This window comes from Hyla sarda, chromosome 5, assembly GCF_029499605.1.
Source record: "Hyla sarda isolate aHylSar1 chromosome 5, aHylSar1.hap1, whole genome shotgun sequence".
Classification (NCBI taxonomy): Eukaryota; Metazoa; Chordata; class Amphibia; order Anura; family Hylidae; genus Hyla; species Hyla sarda.
Genome location: NC_079193.1, coordinates 24,700,611 through 24,723,236, shown reverse-complemented (window position 1 = coordinate 24,723,236; position 22,626 = coordinate 24,700,611). Strand labels below are relative to the sequence as shown.

Here is a 22,626-nt window from a genome sequence, read left to right as displayed (position 1 = left end):
CCGTATTTTTTCGCTTTATAGGATGTACCGGCATATAAGACGCACCTAATTTTATAGGTGCAAAATCTAGAAAAAATAAAATAAAAAATTCTGAACCCAACAGTTATCTTCAACCTGTGGATCTCCAGATGTTGCAAAACTACAACTCCCAGCATGCCCGGACAGCTGTTGGCTGTCCGGGCATGCTGGGAGTTGTAGTTTTGCAACATCTGGATGTCCGCAGGTTGAAGACCACTGGTATAGGAGGTAATACTCACGTGTCCCCGCCGCTCCGGACCTGTCACCGCTGCCCTGGATGGCGCTCCATCGCTGTCCCTGACGTCTTCTTCCCCGGGATCCACGCTCTCCGTCGCCATCATCACGTCGCTGGACGGCGTGCGCGACGACTTGAAAGCTGGAAGCACCTGAATGCTGAACTATGTTATGCAGGCTAAAGTCAGCAACCGCTGATCCGCGAGGTTTGTGACGAATCGAATTACTGTAACTTCGCTCATCTCTACTCAGGATAAGAGTACGTGGCTGAGCGCAAGTTTGTTTAATTCCGGGAAAAAAATTTATATATATATATCTCAACTGCTCCAGAAAGTTAACCAGATTTGTAAATTACTTATATTAAAAAATCTTAATCCTTTCCTTACGAGCTGCTGAAGTTGAGTTGTTCTTTTCTGTCTAAGTGCTCTCTGATGACACCTGTCTTGGGAACTGTCCAGAGTAGAAGTAAATCCCCATAGCAAACCTCTTCTACTCTGTGCAGTTCCCGAGACAAGCAGAGATGTCAGCAGAGAGCACTGTTTCCAGACAGATATGAACAACTCAACTTCAGCAGCTGATAATTATTGGAAGGATTAAGATTTTTTAATAAAAGTAATTTACAAATCTGTTTAACTTTCTGGAGCCAGTTGATATAAGAAAACATTCCTGGAATACCCCTTTAAATCTACAACAGAGCCAGTAGTGAACGCGTTTAACACAGACTTATCCCGACTAATTTTTCTGATTGTTGAGGGGTTTGAATATTTTTGACGTCTCTCTAGGAAATATTTCACTTTCTTCTGTCCGTGGGTCATGTGCAGTTTTGCAGCTAACGTTCACTGCAGAAAATGGAGCTGAGCTACAATACCACACACAACCCATGGACACGTGTGGCACTATTTTAAGAACATGTGAATAACTTTCCCCAAAGGATTACATTTTTCACAGCAGCAGGTTATGAAAAACTTCAGAAGCTGGAGTCCATTTAGGTCCTATTGACATCATAAGAATAAGGCTAAGTTTTCAGTGTTTTGGGCTGTAAATGGCTGAAAAGTGTGTGAGAACAAAGCTACAACAAGAATACGAGTAAAACTACAGCCCAAAACACCAAGGAGGAGATTAAATTCCTGGGCAGAGGAAAAGTTGACCAGTTGCCCATAGTAACAGATCACTACTTTATTTTTCAGAGGCCTCTTTAAAAATGAAAAAAGTGATCTGATTGGTTGCTATGGGCAACTGTCTCTCCACAAGTTTTGATAAATCTCTCCCTAAGAAATCTTATTAAAAAGGTTTCAAGTGTGTGTCAAGGGAAAAAAAAAAGTCAACATTTTTGACTTGTTGGGGTCTCAGGGATGAAACTGGGAGAAGCACACAGTAACGCTCTTCACTTCATGACGACCTCTTACCTGTGGCCCCATTGTAAGTCTATTGGCCATTAAGAAAAGCTCGACAGATCACTGCAAGCTGGGGCATTAAAGGGGTACTCTGCCCCTAGACACCTTATCCCCTATCCAAGGATAGGGGATAAGATGTCTGATCGTGGGGGTCCAGCCTCTGAAATAAAAATTTTTCCCACCAGAGTACCCCTTTTAAAGCAACTTTTTACATGTTGCCCAGACGTGTCAAAGTTGAGATCCCCTGGTTCTCACTCCTTAGACCTGCTGCAGGTCTCAAAGAGACAGAGACCGTTCAAAACTTGTGACTTGTCAAAAGCTTTCCAAGTGAAAGTTACTTTTACTCTCTAATGTGTCATAGAGACACACTGTTGAAAAAGCACTGTACCCCCTTTGTGCCTGGACCCGCATTAAAACGTTACTGTCATTTAAAACTACTTTTGATGTTTCCCATACATGTTAAAAGTGGCAAATACCATCGGCTCTCATTTTTGCAACCTACTGTGACCATGAGATCCACCAGATCAGACATTTAACTCCATAGACTTATGTAGTCAAAGGGTCACCTGGGAGTGAGGCGCACACTGCTGCACACTTCACCGGCTGAAAATCTTATGATTGCAGCAGGTCTCAGGAATGAGACCCGGGGTGATATCAACTTTGACATGTCTGGGCAACATGTCAAAAGTTGCTTTAAAAGGTATATTCTGGTAGAATTTTTTTTTTTTTTCTAACTAACTGGTGCCAGAAAGTTAAACAGATTTGTAAATTAATTCTATTAAAAAAATCCTTAACACTTCCAGTACTTATCAGCTGTTGTATACTACAGAGGAAGGTGTGTAGTTCTTTCCAGTCTGACCACAGTGCTCTCTGCTGACACCTCTGTCCATGTCAGGAACTGTCCAAAGCAGGAGAGGTTTGCGTATGGAGATTTGCTCCTGCTCTGGACATTCCTGACATGGACAGAGGTGTCAGCAGAGAGCAATGTGGTCAGACTGAAAAGAACTACACAATTTACTGTGGATCATACAGCAGCTGATAGGTATTGGGAGGATTAAGATTATTATATAGAAGTAATTGACAAACCTAACTTTCTAGCATCACTTTAATCATTTAATATTAAAAAAAATTATTCCACCGGAGTACCCCTTTAAATTACAGTAACACTTTGAATAAGTAAATTGATTCTAATGAAGAATAGGTTCTCAGACTGCCATGTGACCCACAACAAACAATAGGGCTTTTAGTACATATCTGTGAGCCATATTAGTAATAATCATTCTTTCTATGGAGAATAGAGTCAGCTTGTATCTTGTTTTTCTCGTATGCATTTATTTAAACATTATCATAAACGCAAACTTCAGAAACATTGGTAATGATTAATGTATCGGCTTCTGAATGTTCAGATCAGAGATAAAGCCACAGACATATATAAATGTACAGACAACGATAAAGCAGAACGTACAGACAAAGATGCCAAGAACGGAACAAAATGACAAGTATCTATTATCTCTTTGTATTCTATGTGGCTCAAACAACTGCTCATGCATAAATGGTAACCAGTAATGACCAGAATATATACCGTATCATAAATTCACACAATACATCAGGATATTAGATTAAGACACTGGGGTTATTGCAAGGTTAAGTACAGGGTCACATGTGCCGTATTTTGCTTCCTATTGACTTCAATAGGTAGGAAGATATGCAGCAGCTAATATGCTACCCAAAAATTTTAGAAAAAGCCCTTAAGTGGCTGTGACAGAAGATGCTTTATCAGAATGTCCCGAGTAAATGTTAGCTGACTGTATACCACAAGAACCAGCCTTTTCTTTTTAAACAGGGTGTCCGGGAGACTTATTCATGACTTACATAATCTTGGTGACATTTGACTTCTGCCTTAAAGGGGTACTCCGCTGCTCAGCGTTTGGAACAAACTGTTCTGAACGCCGGAGCGGGCAGCTCGTGATGTCATAGCCCCGCTCCCTCATGACTTCACACCCTGCACCCTCAATGCAAGTCTATGGGAGGGGGCGTAACAGCCGTCACACCCCCTCCCATAGACTTGCACTGAGGGGGCGGGTTTGACGTCATGAGGAAGCGGGGCTATGACGTCACGAGCTCCCGGATCTGGCGCTCGGAACAGTTTGTTCCAAACGCTGAGCAGCGGAGTACCCCTTTAAAAGGGGTTATGCAGGGATAGAAAAAAAACAATTCCTTCCAAAAACAGCACCCCACCTGTCCTCATATTGTGTGTGAAATTACAACTTGGCCCCATTTACTTCAATGGAACTGAGCTGCAATACCACATACAACCCAACAACGGGTGGCGCTGTTTTTGGAAGATATCAGCAGTTTTTCTAATGCTGTATAACATCTGTAAGGGTGTATTTATACACACAGTATCCTGTGTTCAGTCATTTAGTTTACACTGAAATCTAACGCTAAGGGAATGTGCACAAGTACAGGATATTTTTGCTGCATATTTTGTGCAGCTGATTTTGCTGGATAGAAAAATCAGCTGAAGAAAATATGCAGCAGATCCTGTATGTGTGAACATACTCTAAGGTTATGTTCACAAGGAAGGATCTGCAGTGTATTTTACGGTGCGGATCCGCCAACAATGGCCCCCTACATTGTGCTTGCTCTTAGAAGCGATCTGCTGCTACGAGGAGACACGCTGCGATGTGCAAGTCGCTGCGCTTGTGCACAGTTTACTCTCACACATCACGGCCCAAGCTAGGCAGAGAGCAGCCGCGATGTGTGCGAGTATACTGTGCATGCACATGGCGACTCGTAGCTGTAGATTGTACCTCTATCTGTGCCTGCTCATGGCAATGTAGAGATCCATTGTCAGGGATCTGCAGCGTAAAATACGCTGCGGATCTGTATGAACGTACCCTAAGGGTCTATTCACACGTGCAGTATTCTGCGTAGATTTGAAACTGTGTTCAGTAATTTCGTTTACATTAAATCTACGTGTGAATACACCATAAAAGGTGTATTCTGGCACTGTAGAAAAACCCCTGGACACCCTTCCCGATCACTTAAACCTGCTTCTAAGATAAGCACCTAAAGCAGGCCCTTCCCACTCAGCCATTTACTGGCTGAGACAGGAACTGCTGTGGCTAGTGATTGGCTCAACAGGAAGGTCCTGCTCAAAGCACTAATTTCAAAATCAGGTAAAAGACAAAATGACTGACCAGAAGAACCAGATCTGCGGTAAAACTAGGGGTAGGTGGCAAGTTTTTTTTTTAGCATGGCCATGGAAATATTTTTTTCCCTACAGTGCCAGAATACCGATAAATAGGTTTTCTAGTAATTCAAACATATGACATTACATAAACCTAGTAGAAAATGAAGACAAATCAAAAAGAAAACCACATGGAGCGCCTAGTGCGTTATTCCAGTATTCCAAAGCTATGAAAAGCTAGTATTATGCTCACCTGGAGCGTAATACATATGCGCATATCACCGAAACAGTGGGTACAGGCCTTGGTCCGTCCCCGAGTGAAGCAGATAAGAGAAGAAAATCCCTCTCTAGGCGCTACTTCTCCAAATGGAATCACACAGAAGATATATAGTAAAGAAGTTGTTTACCAATGACATGTTTCATGTATACACCCTTCCTCAGATTGGTGCCAGTTTGAGGAAGGGTGTATACCCGAAACACGTTATTGGTAAATAAAGAACAACTTTACTAGATCATCTTCTGTGTGATTCCATTTGGAGAAGTAGCGCCTAGAGAGGGATTTTCTTCTATCTTTTCTGCATTACGTAATCCGGTCTGATCTGCAGGCAACATGCATCAAGAGGAGTAGGTTCTTCCATAGCCAAGAAAGATATTGCAGTCTATTGGTCTCTACTCCTTCTGAGGTTAGGAGTCCAGCGAGTGGTCTCATTCAATGATTGACAGCCTTCCTGTAAGAGAACTGCGAGTCGAGTTGGACATTACATTACTTTTCTACTCTGTTCTTTTCGCTCTGCGACAGCTGGAGAGCCACAAGTTGGTGAAACACTGAACTAGACAATGATCCCTGCAAATCAGGAAGAATTTCTAATATGAATCAAGTTTCTAGCAGCACTAGAAGTATTTGAATCTTCTAATACACCTCTTAGGATATGGACGAGTTAGGGCATGTTCACATGGCGGAATGTCCTGCTGCTAGAGTGCCACTGATTTTAATGCGACTCTGCTGCACTGTCCGAACGCCAACTGGACTTTCAAATGTGCATTGTGTCAGTCTGTTTTCCGGGCAGACTTTCCGCACGTTACGCCATGTGAACATGGCCTTAAAGCTCGTGTAAAGCATTAAATAATGACCGCTTACTTCCAAGAACAGTCAGTGTCACATCTGTCCACAGGTTGTCCGTATTATGGCAGTTTAGCTTTTATTAAATGGAACCAAGTTGCACTACCACACCCATCCTGTTGTGGTGCTGTTTCAATAAGCAACAATACTTTTGCAACCCTCGGCTCCTTTTTAATAAAATGCAACAGATATATAATCCCTGCGAACAGAGAAGACTTGGTTTTAAGATCCACATTTGATGCCCATATCCCAGATCTGTTGAACTGCAGAGACAACAGCCTCTTGTCCACATATACCTAGAGCGTGCTAGTCAGTGAAGAGGTGGTGGGTTGCAACGTCTATTGAGGCCTTGGAACACAGGTATTGACAAAAAGGGCAGTTTCTGATTGAAGAAGGGAACATATGAGTGATGGTAACTAAGGCTTTTGTGTGTGTGGGGGGGGGGTTCCTCAGGAAAATAAGAGCTATAAGAGCAACATGCACAGATGATTTACCGCCCCCTCTCGTAGCCAGGGAAGAGCTGGACCAGGAGGCTCTGCAGCGGCTTGTTCACCTGCATGTTGTAGTTCTTGCCCAGGTCGTGCCTGCAGGCCGGACAGTTGTAGACGGCAGCCTTGAAGGAGCGGTCCAGGCAGCTCTTACAGATGTTGTGGAGGCACTCCGTGGTGATGGGCTCGTACACCACCTCCTGGCAGCAGATACACAGGAAGGTCTCCTCCACCTTGTTGATAAACCTCGGCCCTTCATTGAGATGCGTCAGCACCTCATTCCACAGCTTGACGTTCAGTTCGTCTTTCTCGATCAGCTCTTTTTGCGCCAGGGTCAGATCGTACATAAGCTCGGTTTTAGTTTTCTTAGGTGTTCCCTCTGCAGATTCTTCATCGTCATCATCATCCTCAATGACAGATTTCCTTTTTCTTTTGCCTTTGGCTGGAGTCTCCAGTTCATCCGAATCTATGTTCTCTTTCTCTCGCTCTTTGTTGGCGACAGATTCTAAGTAACCCTCGGGGTACTGCATGGTGAGACCCAGCTTTTTACAACGTTCTTTGCCTTCCTTGCTCCACGGTGCCGGCTCTTCGTCATCTCTTCTCAGCAGATAGCGCCAGATCTTGAACCCGGATTTGCCTTTCTCATGCCAGTATTTCACCACCTTGTAGATTCCATCGTAACGGTTACCTTCCTCTGGGGCATATTCGCTGTGTTTGCGCCCTTTTGCATTGCGCACCACACGCACTGGTTTACCTGCTCTCCAGTCTTTAGCCTCAGCTCCTTCCTTGTCGTTGAGGGGAGCGCTACAGTTAAGGGCCAGGGCCCGGTTCATGTTGCTGAGTTTCTGGTCACATGATTGCTCGGCAGTTCTCTTGTTGCCCGTAAGGTCCCGACCTCCGCTACCTGTGTATGTAAACTCAGTCCCGTCATCAGCATCATCCTCATAGCCCCCTGCCAGGACCAGAGAATAGGAGCCATCATTGCTTCTTCCATGGATGCCGGCCACATGAGGCCTGTGCACCCCTGCCTCGCTGACCTGCACCCTGAACTTCCACATGGTACCAACAGGTACACCGGGTATGGGCCCATAGTGATTGGGCGGGACAATTGTGCATTCTCTGGAGCGCCCAACACACGCCATGCCTTTACCCCAGTCTCTCTGAGAGGATGAACTAGCAGACGCCATCTTGGATTTCTTCTTACTCTCCTTTAGCTTTTCGCCAGCCAGCACCACCTCGCTGGTATCATTCCTACAGTCAGGGCAGTACCAGTCGTCGACATCGGGCAGGGCGGATAGTGGTGGGTCCAGACAGTAGATATGGAAAGCCTTGTCACATTCATCGCACAGCAGCTGCTTCTCAGGGTCCTGTTTGCCCCCACAGACGTGACAGGCACACATGCGGCACTTGGTTTTGGGGTCATCCTTGCAGAGTCTGCATTGTGGACCGGTCTTGGGCTTTTGGGGTGTTTCTTCAGGCGCCGTGGGTTCGGGTGGGATCGCTGTACTACTGGGCTTCTCGATTTTGAACACCTCATCGACAAACAGGATTTTGCAGTCATTTATGGGGTCTCTGGTGCCCCCCGGTAACAGTTTGGTGTAGAGCTCCTTCCTGACCTTGCCGTCTTTCTTGCGCAGGATCTCGGCGTCGTACCAGTACCCCCGCTCTGTGGGCTCATCCGGGTTGTAGTTGAGCATGACCACCAGTCCAGCCTTCAGCTCCCCCCAGGATAGCTTGGTCCTGGCCCGGGGTCTCACGTCCTTCCCGGTCAGCTGCACTATGCCCTCTTCAGGATAGTCCTCATACCTTATATGGTAAATGACGTCATCGCCGGTGCTCCCCCGGCTCACGCTGACCACCTCCGCCTCGAACCAGGCGCCCATGTGCAGGTCCCGGGCGTCCACCAGCTCCTTCACCGTGTACAGCCCGAGGACGGAGGGTTCTGCGGGCGGCTCCTCGGGCTCCGGCTCCTTCTCGAACATGGCGGCCTCGTCGGTGTCTTCCGGGGTGACCGGGGCCGGGGGGAGCTGGCGCACCAGCAGCTGCACGATGTCATTGAGGCCGACGCTGTAATCGAAGAGCGTGTGCCCGTCCTCCATCTGCTTCCCCCGGTAGAAGAGCCGCTGCCGGTCCTGCTGGACCCCGAACACCTCCTGGATGCGCTCCCGCAGCTCCTCCACCTTGGTCAGCTTAGACAGGGAGTCAATGCGGTGAGTGTCCCGGCCGTCCATGGTGCGCACCTGGATCCACATGATGGCGGCGGCTGTATTGCTGTAGCGGTCCGGTAAAGCTTAACGTGAGCGGAACCCGCGCTCTCCTCACACTGCGCCGTTCGTACGTTGGCGGGAGTCTGACCCGCCCGCCGCTGATTGGTCGGAGCGCGGACAGCGGGGTGGAGCTTATGGCCACGCAGCGTCTCCCCCTCACGCTGACGTCACGTTCCCGCCCGCTGTCACTGTTGTTATGGCTACAGTGCTCGGTATAAGTCAGCGCTATGTCTCCGTTCATACAGTAATAATGTCTAAACACATTCATACATAATAAAGGAATATTCAGTTATCGTGTGGTGTCTGCTCCTGTTATAAATAGGGATAGTCCTCTGTTGTATTTTACAAAAAAAAAAAAACTTTGGTTAATAAATATGGAGGCATAAAAACGACTCTATCTGAGGAAAACTAAAATACAGCCACCATAAATAGACTGACTGACATACAGGCTTGTGAGAAGTGATGTAATAAGAATGTCACACAGAGTTTTATGAGCAGTGGTGGATATAATCCAGGAAAAATAGGAATTACCATCGGGCGCTTCTCCTCCTAGGTCAGGGGTGGGCAACCTTTTTTTTCAACTGAGCCAAATCTCGCCAAAACCACGATTGAAATTTATTTTGAGAGCCACATTTTTAAAACCGAAAATACATAGGATGGTACACTGTTTTTAGTTTCAATAAGTTTTTATTGAGGGGCACATGACAGGGCATTATAAGTGAGGGGCACATGTCAGGAGGGCATTATATATAAGGGGCACATGACAGGAGGGCATTATATATAAGGGGCACATGACAGGAGGGCATTATATATAAGGGGCACATGACAGGAGGGCATTATATGGGCACATGATGGGGGGGTCCTGTCATTTGCCCCCACATATAATGCCCCCCTGACATTTGCCCCTCATATATAATGCCCCCCTGACATGTGCCCCTTATATATAATACCCCATGTCCTGTGCCCCAGATATAATGCCCCCCTGACATGTGCCCCTCACATATAATGCCCCCCTGTCATGTGCCCCTCAGGGTGCATTATATGCGAGGGGCACAGGACATGGGGCATTATATATAAGGGGCACATGACAGGGGGCATTATATGGGCACATGACAGGGGGGGGGGTCCTGTCATTTACCCCCACATATAATGCCCCCCCTGCCCTGTGCCCCTCATATATAATGCCCCCTGACATGTGCCCCTTACTTATAATGCCCCCTGTCATGTGCCCCCACATATAATGCCCCCTGACATGTGCCCCTCACATATAATGCCCCCCTATCATGTGCCCCTCAGGGTACATTATATGCAAGAGGCACAGGACATGGGACATTATATCTGAGGGGCACAGGACAGAGGGCATTATATATAAGGGGCACATGACAGGGGGGGGGTCCTGTCATTTGCCCCCACATATAATGCCCCTCTGCCATGTGCCCCTCATATATAATGCCCCCCCTGACATGTGCCCCTCACTTATTTGCTTCCCCCCCTTCTCACACCCGTCACCTTTCTCACACGCTGCGGCTGCTCCGTTCTTGAAGTGTCAGTAACAGCCGCAGGGATGTGATTTCCAGGCGCCGGCGCGATAATGTGATGTCATCGCGCCGGCCTGCCGTGGATGGCGTCCCTGCGGCTGTCACTGACACTTCAAGAACGGAGCAGCCGCAGCCCGGAGCGTGTGAGAAAGGTGACGGAGTGGTGGAGCGGGACAGCTGACATCTCCCGCTCCACCATGGAGCCACATTAAAGTGTGTGAAGAGCCGCATGTGGCTCGCGAGCCGCAGCTTGCCGACCACTGTCCTAGGACATACATAGGCAGCAGTCCATGTAGGGTTAACAGAGTATCTCTACTTGCAACAGAGTTGCAAATAAAGATACTCTGTTAACCCTACACTAGGAGCGCACCTGTCTGCACTAGGAGCGCACCTGTCTTTTTGTCTTTTTATATTCACACAGAGTTTTATAACCTACTAGTAGAGTACTCTGTTGTCTGGTCTTCCTACCTAAACCTTGTGGTTGGCAACAATGACGTTCTTGTCTTCATATCCTGTCCTCATATCTCAACCTTATATCCCATCCTCATATCCTGTCCTCATATCTCGTCTTCATATCCCATCCTCATATCTCGTCTTCATATCCCATCCTCATATCTCGTCTTCATATCCCATCCTCATATCTCATCTTCATATCCCATCCTCATATCCTGTCCTCATATCTCATCCTCATATCTCGTCCTCATATCTCGTCCTCATATCCTGTCCTCATATCTCATCCTCATATCCTGTCCTCCTATCCTGTCCTCATATCTCATCCTCATATCTCGTCTTCATATCCCATCCTCATATCTCGTCCTCGTATCCCACTCTCATATTCCAAGCTCATATACAGACCTCATTTTTTGTTCTCATATCCCAACCTCAGGTTTGGACCTCATATCCCTCCCTTATATCCCAACCTCCTATTCTGACCCCCTAGCCCGTCCTCCTGTCCCAACCTCCTATCCTGTCCTCCTATCCCTAACTCATATCATGTCCTGATGCATATGACCTTGCCCCTTGTTACTCCTGAAAATGAATACAACCCCCTAAACAGGTACAGACCCTAGAAAAGATCCTGTAGACTAATACATACCCCAGGCATTAAGGCCTGGTGTGTACAGTGTATAAAGTCACTAATAACCTGGGGAAAGTGGGTATAAAGTCACTGAGGCTTGGTGTATAAAGTCACTGAGGCTTGGTGTATAAAGTCACTGAGGTCTGGTGTATATGGTGAATAAAGCTACTGAGGCCTGTTATATACATTATATAAAGTCACCGAGGTTTAGTGTATAAATATCACTGAAGTCTGCTGTATACAGTGAATAAAGTCACTGAGGTTTAGGTCTGTTCGGTGTATAACGTCACTGAGTGATGGTGTGTATGGTAAATGAAGGCACTGAGGCCTGTCATATAAAGTGTATATAAGGGCCTGGTGTATAAAGTTACTGTGGTCGGTGTATATGGTGTATAAAGTCACTGAGGCCTGGTGTATGCAGTGTATAAATATTACTGAAGCCTTGTGTATACAGTGTATAAAGTCACTGAGGCCTGGTGTATACAGTGTATGAAGTCACTGTGGTCTGGTGTATACAGTGTATAAAGTCACTGAAGCCTGGTGTATAAAGTCACTGTATACAGTGGTGTATACAGTGTATAAATGCATGCACTATTTCTCCCGTTACTATCTTCCGTCACAAAATAACGGCGTTAATAAAATGAAATGACGGGTTAAAAAGGATAATGTAAAAATCCCATAGACTATAATGGGATTTTCTAACGGACGTATAGGATTTTGTAACTGCCGTTTTACAGCCGATTTTCAGACGTAACTTCGAACGGATCTTTAAAACGGAGTCATTTTGTAGTGTGAAAGGGGCCTAAAGCCACTAAGGCCTAGTGTATAAAGCCACTAAGGCCTGGTGTATAAAGTCACTGAGGCCTGGTATATACAGTGTATAAATATTACTGAGGCCTTGTGTATACAGTGTATAAAGCCACTAATGCCGGGTGTATAAAGCCACTAAGGACTGGTGTATACGGTGTATAAATATTACTGAGGCCTTGTGTATACAGTGTATAAAGTCACTAAGGCCTGGTGTATACAGTGTATAAATATTACTGAGGACTGGTGTATACGGTGTATAAAGTCACTAAGGCCTGGTGTATACAGTGTATAAATATTACTGAGGCCTTGTGTATACGGTGTATAAAGTCACTAAGGCCTGGTGTATAAAGTCACTAAGGCCTGGTGTATACGGTGTATAAATATTACTGAGGCCTGGTGTATAAAGTCACTAAGGCCTGGTGTATACGGTGTATAAAGTCACTAAGGCCTGGTGTATACGCTGTATAAAGCCACTGAGGCCTGGTGTATGAAGTCACTGAGGCCTGGTGTATACGATGTATAAAGTCACTAAGGTGTATAAAGTCACTGAGGCCTGGGGTATACGATGTATAAAGTCACTAAGGTGTATAAAGTCACTGAGGCCTGGGGTATACGGTGTATAAAGTCACTAAGGCCTGGTCTATACGGTGTATAAAGTCACTAAGGCCTGGTGTATACTCTGTATAAAGCCACTGAGGCCTGGTGTATGAAGTCACTGAGGCCTGGTGTATACGGTGTATGAAGTCACTGAGGCCTGGGGTATACGGTGTATAAAGTCACTAAGGCCTGGTGTATACGGTGTATAAAGTCACTGAGGCCTGGTGTATACAGTGTATAAAGTCACTGAGGCCTGGGGTATACGGTGTATAAAGTCACTAAGGCCTGGTGTATACGGTGTATAAAGTCACTAAGGCCTGGTGTATAAAGTCACTGAGGCCTGGTGTATATAAAGTTTGTGAACACAAACACAAGTGCTCCATAGTGAAGGATAGGAGGTAAAACTATGCTCGGGGAGCTAGGGTGTGACAGGAAAGTGCAATCCTGAGACACAATGCTTAAAAGGCAGAATCCACAGTCAGTCACCATAGGGGTTGTTACCCCAAAATTCTGCTGCTCTTTCCATGTTTGCCTGAACGCAATTTACATGTGGATGAGACACACCAGTGCAGTGGTTTTCAGGGTAAATAAGCGCTGCCACAAACCAGAGAATGGAGCGGAAAGTTATACCAGGCCAGACCGGCCCCTTCATCCGACTTGAATAAAATAGTAAAGGTAGATAGTGACATAACATCATTAAATCCACATGAATAATGCAATTAAAAAATATGTATAAAAAGAGAATAATAGCACCAGTTCGATATAGAATTTTTTTTCATTACTTCAGCCAGAGGTTTTTCAATTTGAATATCCAAGGGCTATCTAAGGAAGATCTAAGGACTCTCTACTGATCAACCGTAGGAACTGATTTAGACAGTCTTCAGATATGCTTTCAAGGGCACACAAATTAAGACAAAGTACTGTTTGGAGAAGGGCCGGCCAAAGACATTGTGCTGCCTGGGTCCAAGAGTGAACTGCTGCCCCCACCCAAAAAAAAAAAAAAATAATCATAATACTTTGCCATAAATTGCACTGCAACTCACATTAATTTACATCATTAGGTAGGCAGCAGTTCCCCCACATTAGGTAGCACAGTTTTCCCACATTAGGTAGCATAGTTTCCCCACATTAGGTAGCATAGTTTCCCCACATTAGGTAGCTTAGTTTCCCCACATTAGTTAGCAGTATCACCACATTATGTAGCATAGATTCCCAACATTAGGTAGTATAGTTTCTCACATTACGTAGCATAGTTTCCCTACATTAGGTAGCATAGTTTCCCCACATTAGGTAGCATAGTTTCCCCACATTAAATAGCAGTTTCCCCACATTAGGTAGCATAGTTTCCCCACATTAGGCAGCATAGTTTCCCCACATAAGGTAGCACATTCCCCACATTAGGTAGCACAGTTTCCCCACATTAGGTAGCATAGATTCCCCACATTAGGTAGCATAGATTCCCCCACATTAGGTAGCATAGATTCCCCCACATTAGGTAGCATACATTCCCCACATTAGGTAGCATACATTCCCCACATTAGGTAGCATATATTCCCCACATTAGGTAGCATAGATTCCCCGCATTAGGTAGCATAGATTCCCCACATTAGGTAGCATAGTTTCCCCACATTAGGTAGCATAGCCCCCCCCCCCAACCCACACACAGACACACACTTACCTGGCCTGCGCAGCGCTTCTCCTCGCGCTTGCGGTGGCCTGACGAGTGATGTTACAGACGTCTTCCTGCGCGGGTCTGCGTAAGGACCTCACTTGCCCAACGTCCCTCGTCATACCCGGGTCGGATGGCCGCAGACTCGCTGTCTAAAGTGTCTGCTGTGCTATTATGTGCCACGGCTGCTTTAGAACAGTGAGCAGCAGTGGCAGGGTGGCCCTACCATGAACCTAGGAGGCACAAAAAAAAGGGGGGCTGCAAAGTGCCGCCCCTCAAAAGTGCCACCTGGGACTAATGGGTCCCATAGTATTGTCGGCCCTGGTTTGGAGGTACTTAATAGAAATATTGGCCCAGATTTAACTGGGTGGGAGAAAAAATAGAGTGTTTTTCCCACAACAATCAATGACAGGTCAGCTAACGAGTTCTGGTAAAGTGAATGCTGAGCTGTGATTGGTTGTTGTGGGAAAATCACTCTTTTTTTTTTAAATTTTTTAATTTTTTTCTTCTCTCTCACAATTTGATAAATCTGGGCCATTGAATCTGTTTGTTCATACGTGGGGCACACCATTTAAATGGTGCGCCCCACGTATGAACAAACATAGATACAAGAAAGAGGAGGACTGTGTCCCAGATTTGGTGAAGAGGGGGTCACTTGAGGCGATGGCTTTCTACCAAGCACTGGTGCATGACTACTCCAGGGCATGTTAGGAGTTGTAGTTTTGCAATATCTAAGGAGTCTCAGTTTAGAAACCACTGATTTTGGCAACAAACTGTGTAGCTACTTTTCTGCCAATATCAGAGGGTCCCTCCTATTTCTCAAAGGAGTCCCAGATGTCACTTTAATGTGGGATTTCTGTTAAGAAATGTTTTAGCTTATTTAGTTTTTTTCCTTTCCTTTGCAGGTGTTCCTTAAACCGTGCAGTAATGTCCCATCGTGTAAGGAAGTCACAGTTGAACCACTGTCTGCCGATGACTGGGAAATACTGGTAAAATATTAATATTGTTTTTACAGCATGTAAATGACGCTGCACGTGACATCAGTTCCAGCATACACTGGGGGAGTAAGGCTGCATTCACACCTCGTTTTCAGCCTAAAGTTGCTGGATCCGGCTGGGGGATGGGAAAACGGCTCTCCCGTACCCCAGCCGGACCGGCGCTGAAATCCATTTACTCTAATGAGCCGACCGGAGTACGGGTCAAAAATGAGCCGACCGGTGTCACCGTTTGATTCATTAGAAAAAATGAATTTCAGCGCCGGTCCGGCTGGGGTACGGGAGCGCCCGGTTTTCCCATCCCCCAGCCGGATCCGGCAACCGTAGGCTGATAAACGAGGTGTGAATGCAGCCTAACTATAGGAGGTGCAGTGGTGGCAATTGTTACTAGGCCCTAGGGCCTGAAAAGGGCCAAATCTTCTCGACAATAAAGAAAAACAGTTTTCTAAATAGCACATGGTAGGGACGGGACCTTGTTTTGCAAATAATATAATAATTTTATCCTTTCATGCCAATGCCAGCTAAAATCACAGAACACATCCTATAACATCAGCTGATATGAACAAGTAGGATAGGTAGGTCAGCTCACCATAGGTAGGTCCCATCCACTGCGTGGCAGGTGTATGGCAGCACCAGAAGTACAAAACAATAGAAAGGAAGAATGCCAGCGTGGATGAAGTGAAAAGCAGAGTCCCGTTTATTCAGTAAAAATCCGGAGACACAAGTTGAACATGAAGTAACACGTCTCAGGCGATCCCGCCCTTAAGGGCGGGATCGCCTGAAACGCGTTACTTCATGTTCACCTTGTGTCTCCGGACTTTTACTGAATAAATGGGACTCTGCTTTTCTCTTCATCCACACTGGAATTATTCCTTTCAACAGCTCATATGGTCCCATCACATTCCCAATAATCAGTGGCAATCATTGAAATCAATTTAAATAAGTAATCGATATTTAGCGATATATCCTCTTTTTCAGATTACAAATTACAAAAAATAAAATGAATTCTAGTTTAGAATAATTGAGTTTTCCATTTTAACTGTACTTACTTAAAGGGGTACTCCGCCCCTAGACATTTTATCCCCTATCCAAAGGATAGGGGATAAGATGTCAGATCGCCACGGTCCCACTGCTGGGGACCCCTGGGATCCCTGCTGCGGCACCGCGCTATCATTACAGCACAGAGCGAGATCGCTCTGCACGTAATGATGGGCGGTACAGGGGCCGGAGCATCGTTACGTCACGGCTCCGCCCCTCGTGATGTCACGGCCCACCCCTTTCAATACAAGTCTATGGGAGGGGGTGTGGCGATCGTCACGCCCCCTCCCATAGACTTGCATTGATGGGGGACGGGCCGTGATGTCACGAGGGGCGGCGCTATGACGTCACGCGGCTCCGTCCCCTGTATCGCCCGTCATTACGCACAGAGCGAACTCGCTCTGTGCTGTAATGATAGCGCGGTGCCGCAGCGGGGATCCCGGGGGTCCCCATCAGCGGGACCACGGCGATCTGACATCTTATCCCCTATCCTTTGGATAGGGGATAAAATGTCTAGGGGCGGAATACCCCTTTAATGGGAAGCCCAACTTTATCAATTCTCAAAAATCCTTTGGAGCACCCCTTTGTAGAGGCATGAAGGAGTGTCCCTACACAGTCCTGTTTGCCCCCAATAAGCTTTGCAATTAGTGTCATGAGGCTGAATAAGTATGGAGAATATATTAAAAACTTGTACACTGTCTTATTTCCAGTCTTTGTGGCTCCATTTTAAAGGGGTTGTCCAGGAAAAACTTTTTTTTTTTTATATATATATATATATATATATCGACTGGCTCCAGAAAGTTAAACAGATTTGTAAATTACTTCTATTAAAAAATCTTAATCCTTTCAGTACTTATGAGCTGATGAAGTTGAGTTGTTATTCTCTTTCTAAGTACTCTCTGATGGCACCTGTCTCGGGAACCGCCCAGTTTAGAAGAAAATCCCCACAGTGCTCTCTTCTGACACCTCTGTCCATGTCAGGAACTGTCCAGAGTAGGAGTAAATCCCCATAGCAAACCTCTTCTACTCTGTGCAGTTCCCGAGACAAGCAGAGATGTCAGCAGAGAGCACTGTTGCCAGACAGAAAAGAACAACTCAACTTCAGCAGCTGATAATTATTGAAAGGATTAAGATTTTTTCATAGAAGTAATTTACAAATCTGTTTAACTTTCTGGAGCCAGTTGATATAAAAAAAAGCATTTTTTTCCCCTTGTAATACCCCTTTAAGTACAGAGACCTTTTTAATATATCATACAGGAGGAATAAATACATACGATGGCAGCTCTTCAGCTTCATATATAGTTCCTGCCACAGCCTATATTTGTCTCAGTAATAAGGAGATTATTAGTCCCTTAGGACTCTCACAACCACAATTGCAAAGTCAATCTTTAAAGTCAGGTCAAATGTATTATACATCAATATAATGTTATTGAACCATTGTAATAACAGGAGCTGCATGCGTCCGCCCTTGAAATGCACCTTCTCGACCAGATCCGAATAGTGTATCCCAAAGCTGTTTTTCCAGTGTGGGTGGACCTGCGCACGTGTATCTACATTCAGATAGGTGAGTATCTGTGCTAATAGTATGTGAACTTTGAATATATATATGTAAAGAGACTCTCCAGTGACAAATGCTTATTATTAAAGAGAAACGGACAGGGTGTTCACCCACACTAAACCCAATACACTCTGTTATAGTGTGGATGAGCAGCATTTAAAAAAAATCGTCACTTACATTAATCTGTTTAGTACATTCTGGGTTAAGGTTGATTTTTTATTCATTCCTATTGCGCTGCTGTGCACAATGGAGGCAGGGAACCGCCTAGCCGAGCTCCCCTGCCTCCTCAATATTCACTGCCCAGCCTGCCCCTCCCCTCAGAGAGGAGAGTGCTCAACCCAGCAGGCTTTTGCATATTCATCATAGGGGCAGCCGGGCAGTGCATATTGAGAAGGCAGGGGAGCTCGGCAAGCTGGTTCCCCACCTCCATTGCGCACAGCAGTGCAATAGGAATGAGTAAAAAACCAGCCACAATTAAAAAAACTAAACAGATTAATGAAAGCGGCAACTTTGTTTGTAAGAGCTGTTCTCCCGCACAATAGCTGTAACCCAGTATGTTGGGCTTAGTGTGGGAACAGCCTCTCAGATTCTCTTTTTGTGGCAAAAACAGAAAACCTAAATTGAATATTGTCTATCTATCTATCTATCTACCTATCTCATATCTATCTCATATCTATCTATCTATCTAATATCTATCTATCTATCTCATATCTATCTATCTCATATCTATCTATATATCTATCTATCTATCTATCTCATATCTATCATCTATCTATCTATCTATCTATCTCATATCTATCTATCTCATATCTATCTATCTATCTATCTTCAATCTCCTATCTATCTCATATCTATCTATCTCCTATCTATCATCTATCTATCTCATATCTATCTATCTATCTCATATCTATCTATCTATCTATCTTCTATCTCATATCTATCTATCTCATATCTATCTATCTCATATCTATCTATCTATCTCATATCTATCTCATATCTATCTCATATCTATCTATCTCATATCTATCTATCCCCTATCTATCTATCTATCTATCTATCTATCTCCTATCTATCTCCTTTCTATCTATCTATCTCCTATCTATCTATCTCATATCTATCTATCTATCTATCTATCTCCTATCTATCTCCTATCTATCTATCTATCTATCTCATATCTATTTATCTCATATCTATCTCATATCTATCTCCTATCTATCTCCTATCTATCTATCTCATATCTGTCTATCTATCTCATAACTATCTCATATCTATCTCATATCTATCCCCTATCTATCTATCTATCTATCTATCTATCTCATATCTATCTATCTATCTATCTCATATCTATTTATCTCATATCTGTCTCATATCTATCTCATATCTATCTATCTCATATGTCTCTATTTCATATCTATCTATTTTTCTATCTATCTATCTATCTATCTGAAATAACTAAAGAGCAGATAGGGTTTGGAGGGCTGCTACCAAGATGATGATGATGCAACAATCACTGCATGCTTAAGTCATATACTACCATACAAAAAAGGTTTGCAAATGGCAAGAAGGCACACTCCAAATTAATAAAAGTGCAGTTCATTTTATAGATACAGAGGCAAAAATTAGACACAGAACACAGATGGTTAAAAATTACTAAGGGGGGGGGGGGGAGTTATACATTTATGTCTGCATTCAAGCATAAAAGTTGCAGATTTCTATGCAAACCCCAATTTATGGAGGGGGTTATGCTGCCCGTGAAACTTTTTAAAAGTGGGTGGGGCTTCCAAAAAAAGGGGCTGTTTGCTAGCCGGATTTACTAAAACCTATGCCTGTACTCAGACATAAGTTCTAGCCGAAATCTACACCAGCTCTTAAGCAGAGAGGCACAGGGGGAAGCCTAAGATCTTGGTAAATCAGGTGCATAGCACACTGGTGGGGGTTTACTTAAAGGGGTATTCCGCTGCGTATGGAACAAACTGTTCCAAATGCTGGAGCCGGCGCCGGGAGCTCGTGACGTCACGTCCCCTCCCATAGTCTTGCATTGAGGGGGCGGGGTGTGACGTCATGAGGGGGCGGGCTATGACGTCACGAGCTCCCGGCGCCGGCTACAGTGTTTGAAACAGTTTGTTCCAAATGCTGAGCAGCGGAGTACCCCTTTAAGAACTGCTATTAAAATTTTGGTTTTAGTAAATCCTACCCCATAGAGTTAGATGAAACAGTCAGGTGAGTGATAGTCCTGATACACTGTTCACCTCTGGACATGAACCCTATATTAAAGAGGTTGGCCAGCGGGAAAAAAAAAAAGTGCCAGACAGTAATGGGCATGCTTACAAAGAATCTGTGCTTGTTTTGGTGCTAAATGGGTATTATGAGTTTTATGAGTCCACCAGAACACTGCTGCTTTGTTTTTGTGAACTCTCCTGTTGGAGTTCCCTTACTCCAACTAGTGTGAGGTCATCTTTCTCCTTCCCACACATCAGTCACGCCACCCATTGAAGCACACCTAAGCTCCCTTCCATGCTGTGCTGTGGTGAAACTACAATTCCCTGCAGCCCTGTGGAGAATGATCTCCCAGCAGTCGCTCCTCCCATTGAAGCTCAGTCACGCTCCCTTTCAACACCTGACTAGTGATGTAAGCAAAGTCAAATAAAATGAAATCCTGGAAATACCCCTTTATGACAGAAGGAAACCCTTTACAGTCACAGTGGTTTCAGTCAGAACCGGCTCACTGCTGTCTTATAAGAGAGAGGCTTCCTTTTGCCTTAAAGGGGTATTTCAGGAAAAAAAACTTTTTTTTTTGTCAACTGGCTCCAGAAAGTTAAACAGATTTGTAAATCTAGTATGCAAATTTAACCACACCTCAAGAATATCACCCTACTGGGTACACAATGAATAAGAAATCAGACAGATGGTTTCTGAAAAAATGCTAATTTTAATAAAAAACAGAAATAACAATATAAAATAGTAGTTAAAAAGATCAGAGCATTAGTAATAATAAACTGTCATTGGGCCCTAATGACAGATAGATGTTGAAGCAACTACCTAACCAATTCTAAGATAATCCATGGATATAACTCCGAATTGGACCGTTAGTCCGGCAAAAAATAACACAATAGATGTTTCAATGATGGCACAATTGTTAAAGTGGCATTAGATGGATTCGCTCACAGTTTGTATAGAATGAATGGAACAGTCTCACCCTGGCTGCTGGTTCCGCACTGCGACGGGCCGATGGAAACAAGTGCTGTATTCTCTGCGATGTTCTCGGCCTGAATGCCTTGGCAGCTGGAGGGTTCCGGCAAGGAGCTCCCTCGTAAGCGGTCCGTGGTGTCAGCAAACACCGATGTCGGTAACGGACTCACACTAGAAGCAGCAGACTTGTTGTAGGCTCGATAGCGCTCTGTTCAGATGAAACGGCCATTTCATCTGAACAGAGCGCTATACAAGCACATTCTCCTTAATTACCAACAACATCTGAACTTTAGCCGGCACGGAAGTTCGCAACCCAAACCACCTGCTGCATTAACTACTGATCTCGCTCACTGAGCCTACCACAAGTCTGCTGCTTCCAGTGTGAGTCCATTACCGACATCGGTGTTTGCTGACACCACGGACCGCTTACGAGGGAGCTCCTTGCCGGAACCCTCCAGCTGCCAAGGCATTCAGGCCGAGAACATCGCAGAGAATACAGCACTTGTTTCCATCGGCCCGTCGCAGTGCGGAACCAGCAGCCAGGGTGAGACTGTTCCATTCATTCTATAAAAACTGTGAGCGAATCCATCTAATGCCACTTTAACAATTGTGCCATCATTGAAACATCTACTGTGTTATTTTTTGCCGGACTAACGGTCCAATTCGGAGTTATATCCATGGATTATCTTAGAATTGGTTAGGTAGTTGCTTCAACATCTATCTGTCATTAGGGCCCAATGACAGTTTATTATTACTAATGCTCTGATCTTTTTAACTACTATTTTATATTGTTATTTCAGTTTTTTATTAAAATTTGCATTTTTTCAGAAACCATCTGTCTGATTTCTTATTCATTGTGTACCCAGTAGGGTGATATTCTTGAGGTGTGGTTAAATTTGCATACTTGATTTTTCATTATTTGATCGGTGGGGACCGATCTTTATCCACATTAACGTCGAATATCCCAGGTTGTGAGCTGCACACACAGTTTCTTTATTAGATTTGTAAATTACTTCAATTAAAAAAATCTTAATCCTTCCAATAATTATCAGCTGCTGAAGTTGAGTTGTTCTTTTCTGACTGGCAACAGTGCTCTTTGCTGACATCTCTGCTTGTCTCGGGAACTGCACAAAGTAGAAGAGGTTTGCTATGCGGATTTGCTTCTACTCTGGACAGTTCCCGAGACAGGTGTCATCAGAGAACACTTAGACAGAAAAAACAACTCAACTTCAGCAGCTCATAAGTACTGAAAGGATTAAGTTTTTTTTAATAGAGGTAATTTACAAATTGTTTAACTTTCTGGATCCAGTTGATATATATATATAAAACATTTTTTTTCCTGCATAACCCCTTTTAAAATCGAATAAGCAGTAATATGGGCTCCCCCCTTCACATTACTGATCTCTCCTGAGCAAACAGGAGGAGCAGGTACGGGATCTC

General features: G+C 44.6%; 2 protein-coding genes across 5 annotated transcripts in view; one reads left to right on the top strand and one right to left on the bottom strand.

Moving 5' to 3' along the window:
* PEX1 (peroxisomal biogenesis factor 1) overlaps nt 1-22,626 on the top strand; it is a 92,064-nt gene that overhangs the window by 6,312 nt on the left and 63,126 nt on the right. For 3 of the 4 annotated variants that reach the window (XM_056519019.1, XM_056519020.1, XM_056519021.1), the window contains 2 exons: nt 15,312-15,395; nt 17,889-18,003. In XM_056519019.1, coding sequence (XP_056374994.1) covers nt 15,312-15,395; nt 17,889-18,003 — 199 coding nt within the window. Of the gene's footprint in view, nt 1-8,494; nt 8,632-15,311; nt 15,396-17,888; nt 18,004-22,626 lie in introns of those variants that run through there. The other variant, XM_056519022.1, reaches the window with a different exon arrangement.
* LOC130272962 (E3 ubiquitin-protein ligase UHRF1-like) lies at nt 3,844-8,987 on the bottom strand. The gene has a single exon (XM_056519023.1). It carries the CDS (start codon nt 8,697-8,699, stop codon nt 6,450-6,452), a length of 2,250 nt encoding a protein of 749 aa, XP_056374998.1. The 5' UTR covers nt 8,700-8,987; the 3' UTR covers nt 3,844-6,449.

What these genes read in the sequence shown, in the direction of transcription:
- LOC130272962 (XM_056519023.1), bottom strand. Translation starts at nt 8,699, where the DNA reads ATGTGGATCCAGGTGCGCACCATGGACGGCCGGGACACTCACCGCATT.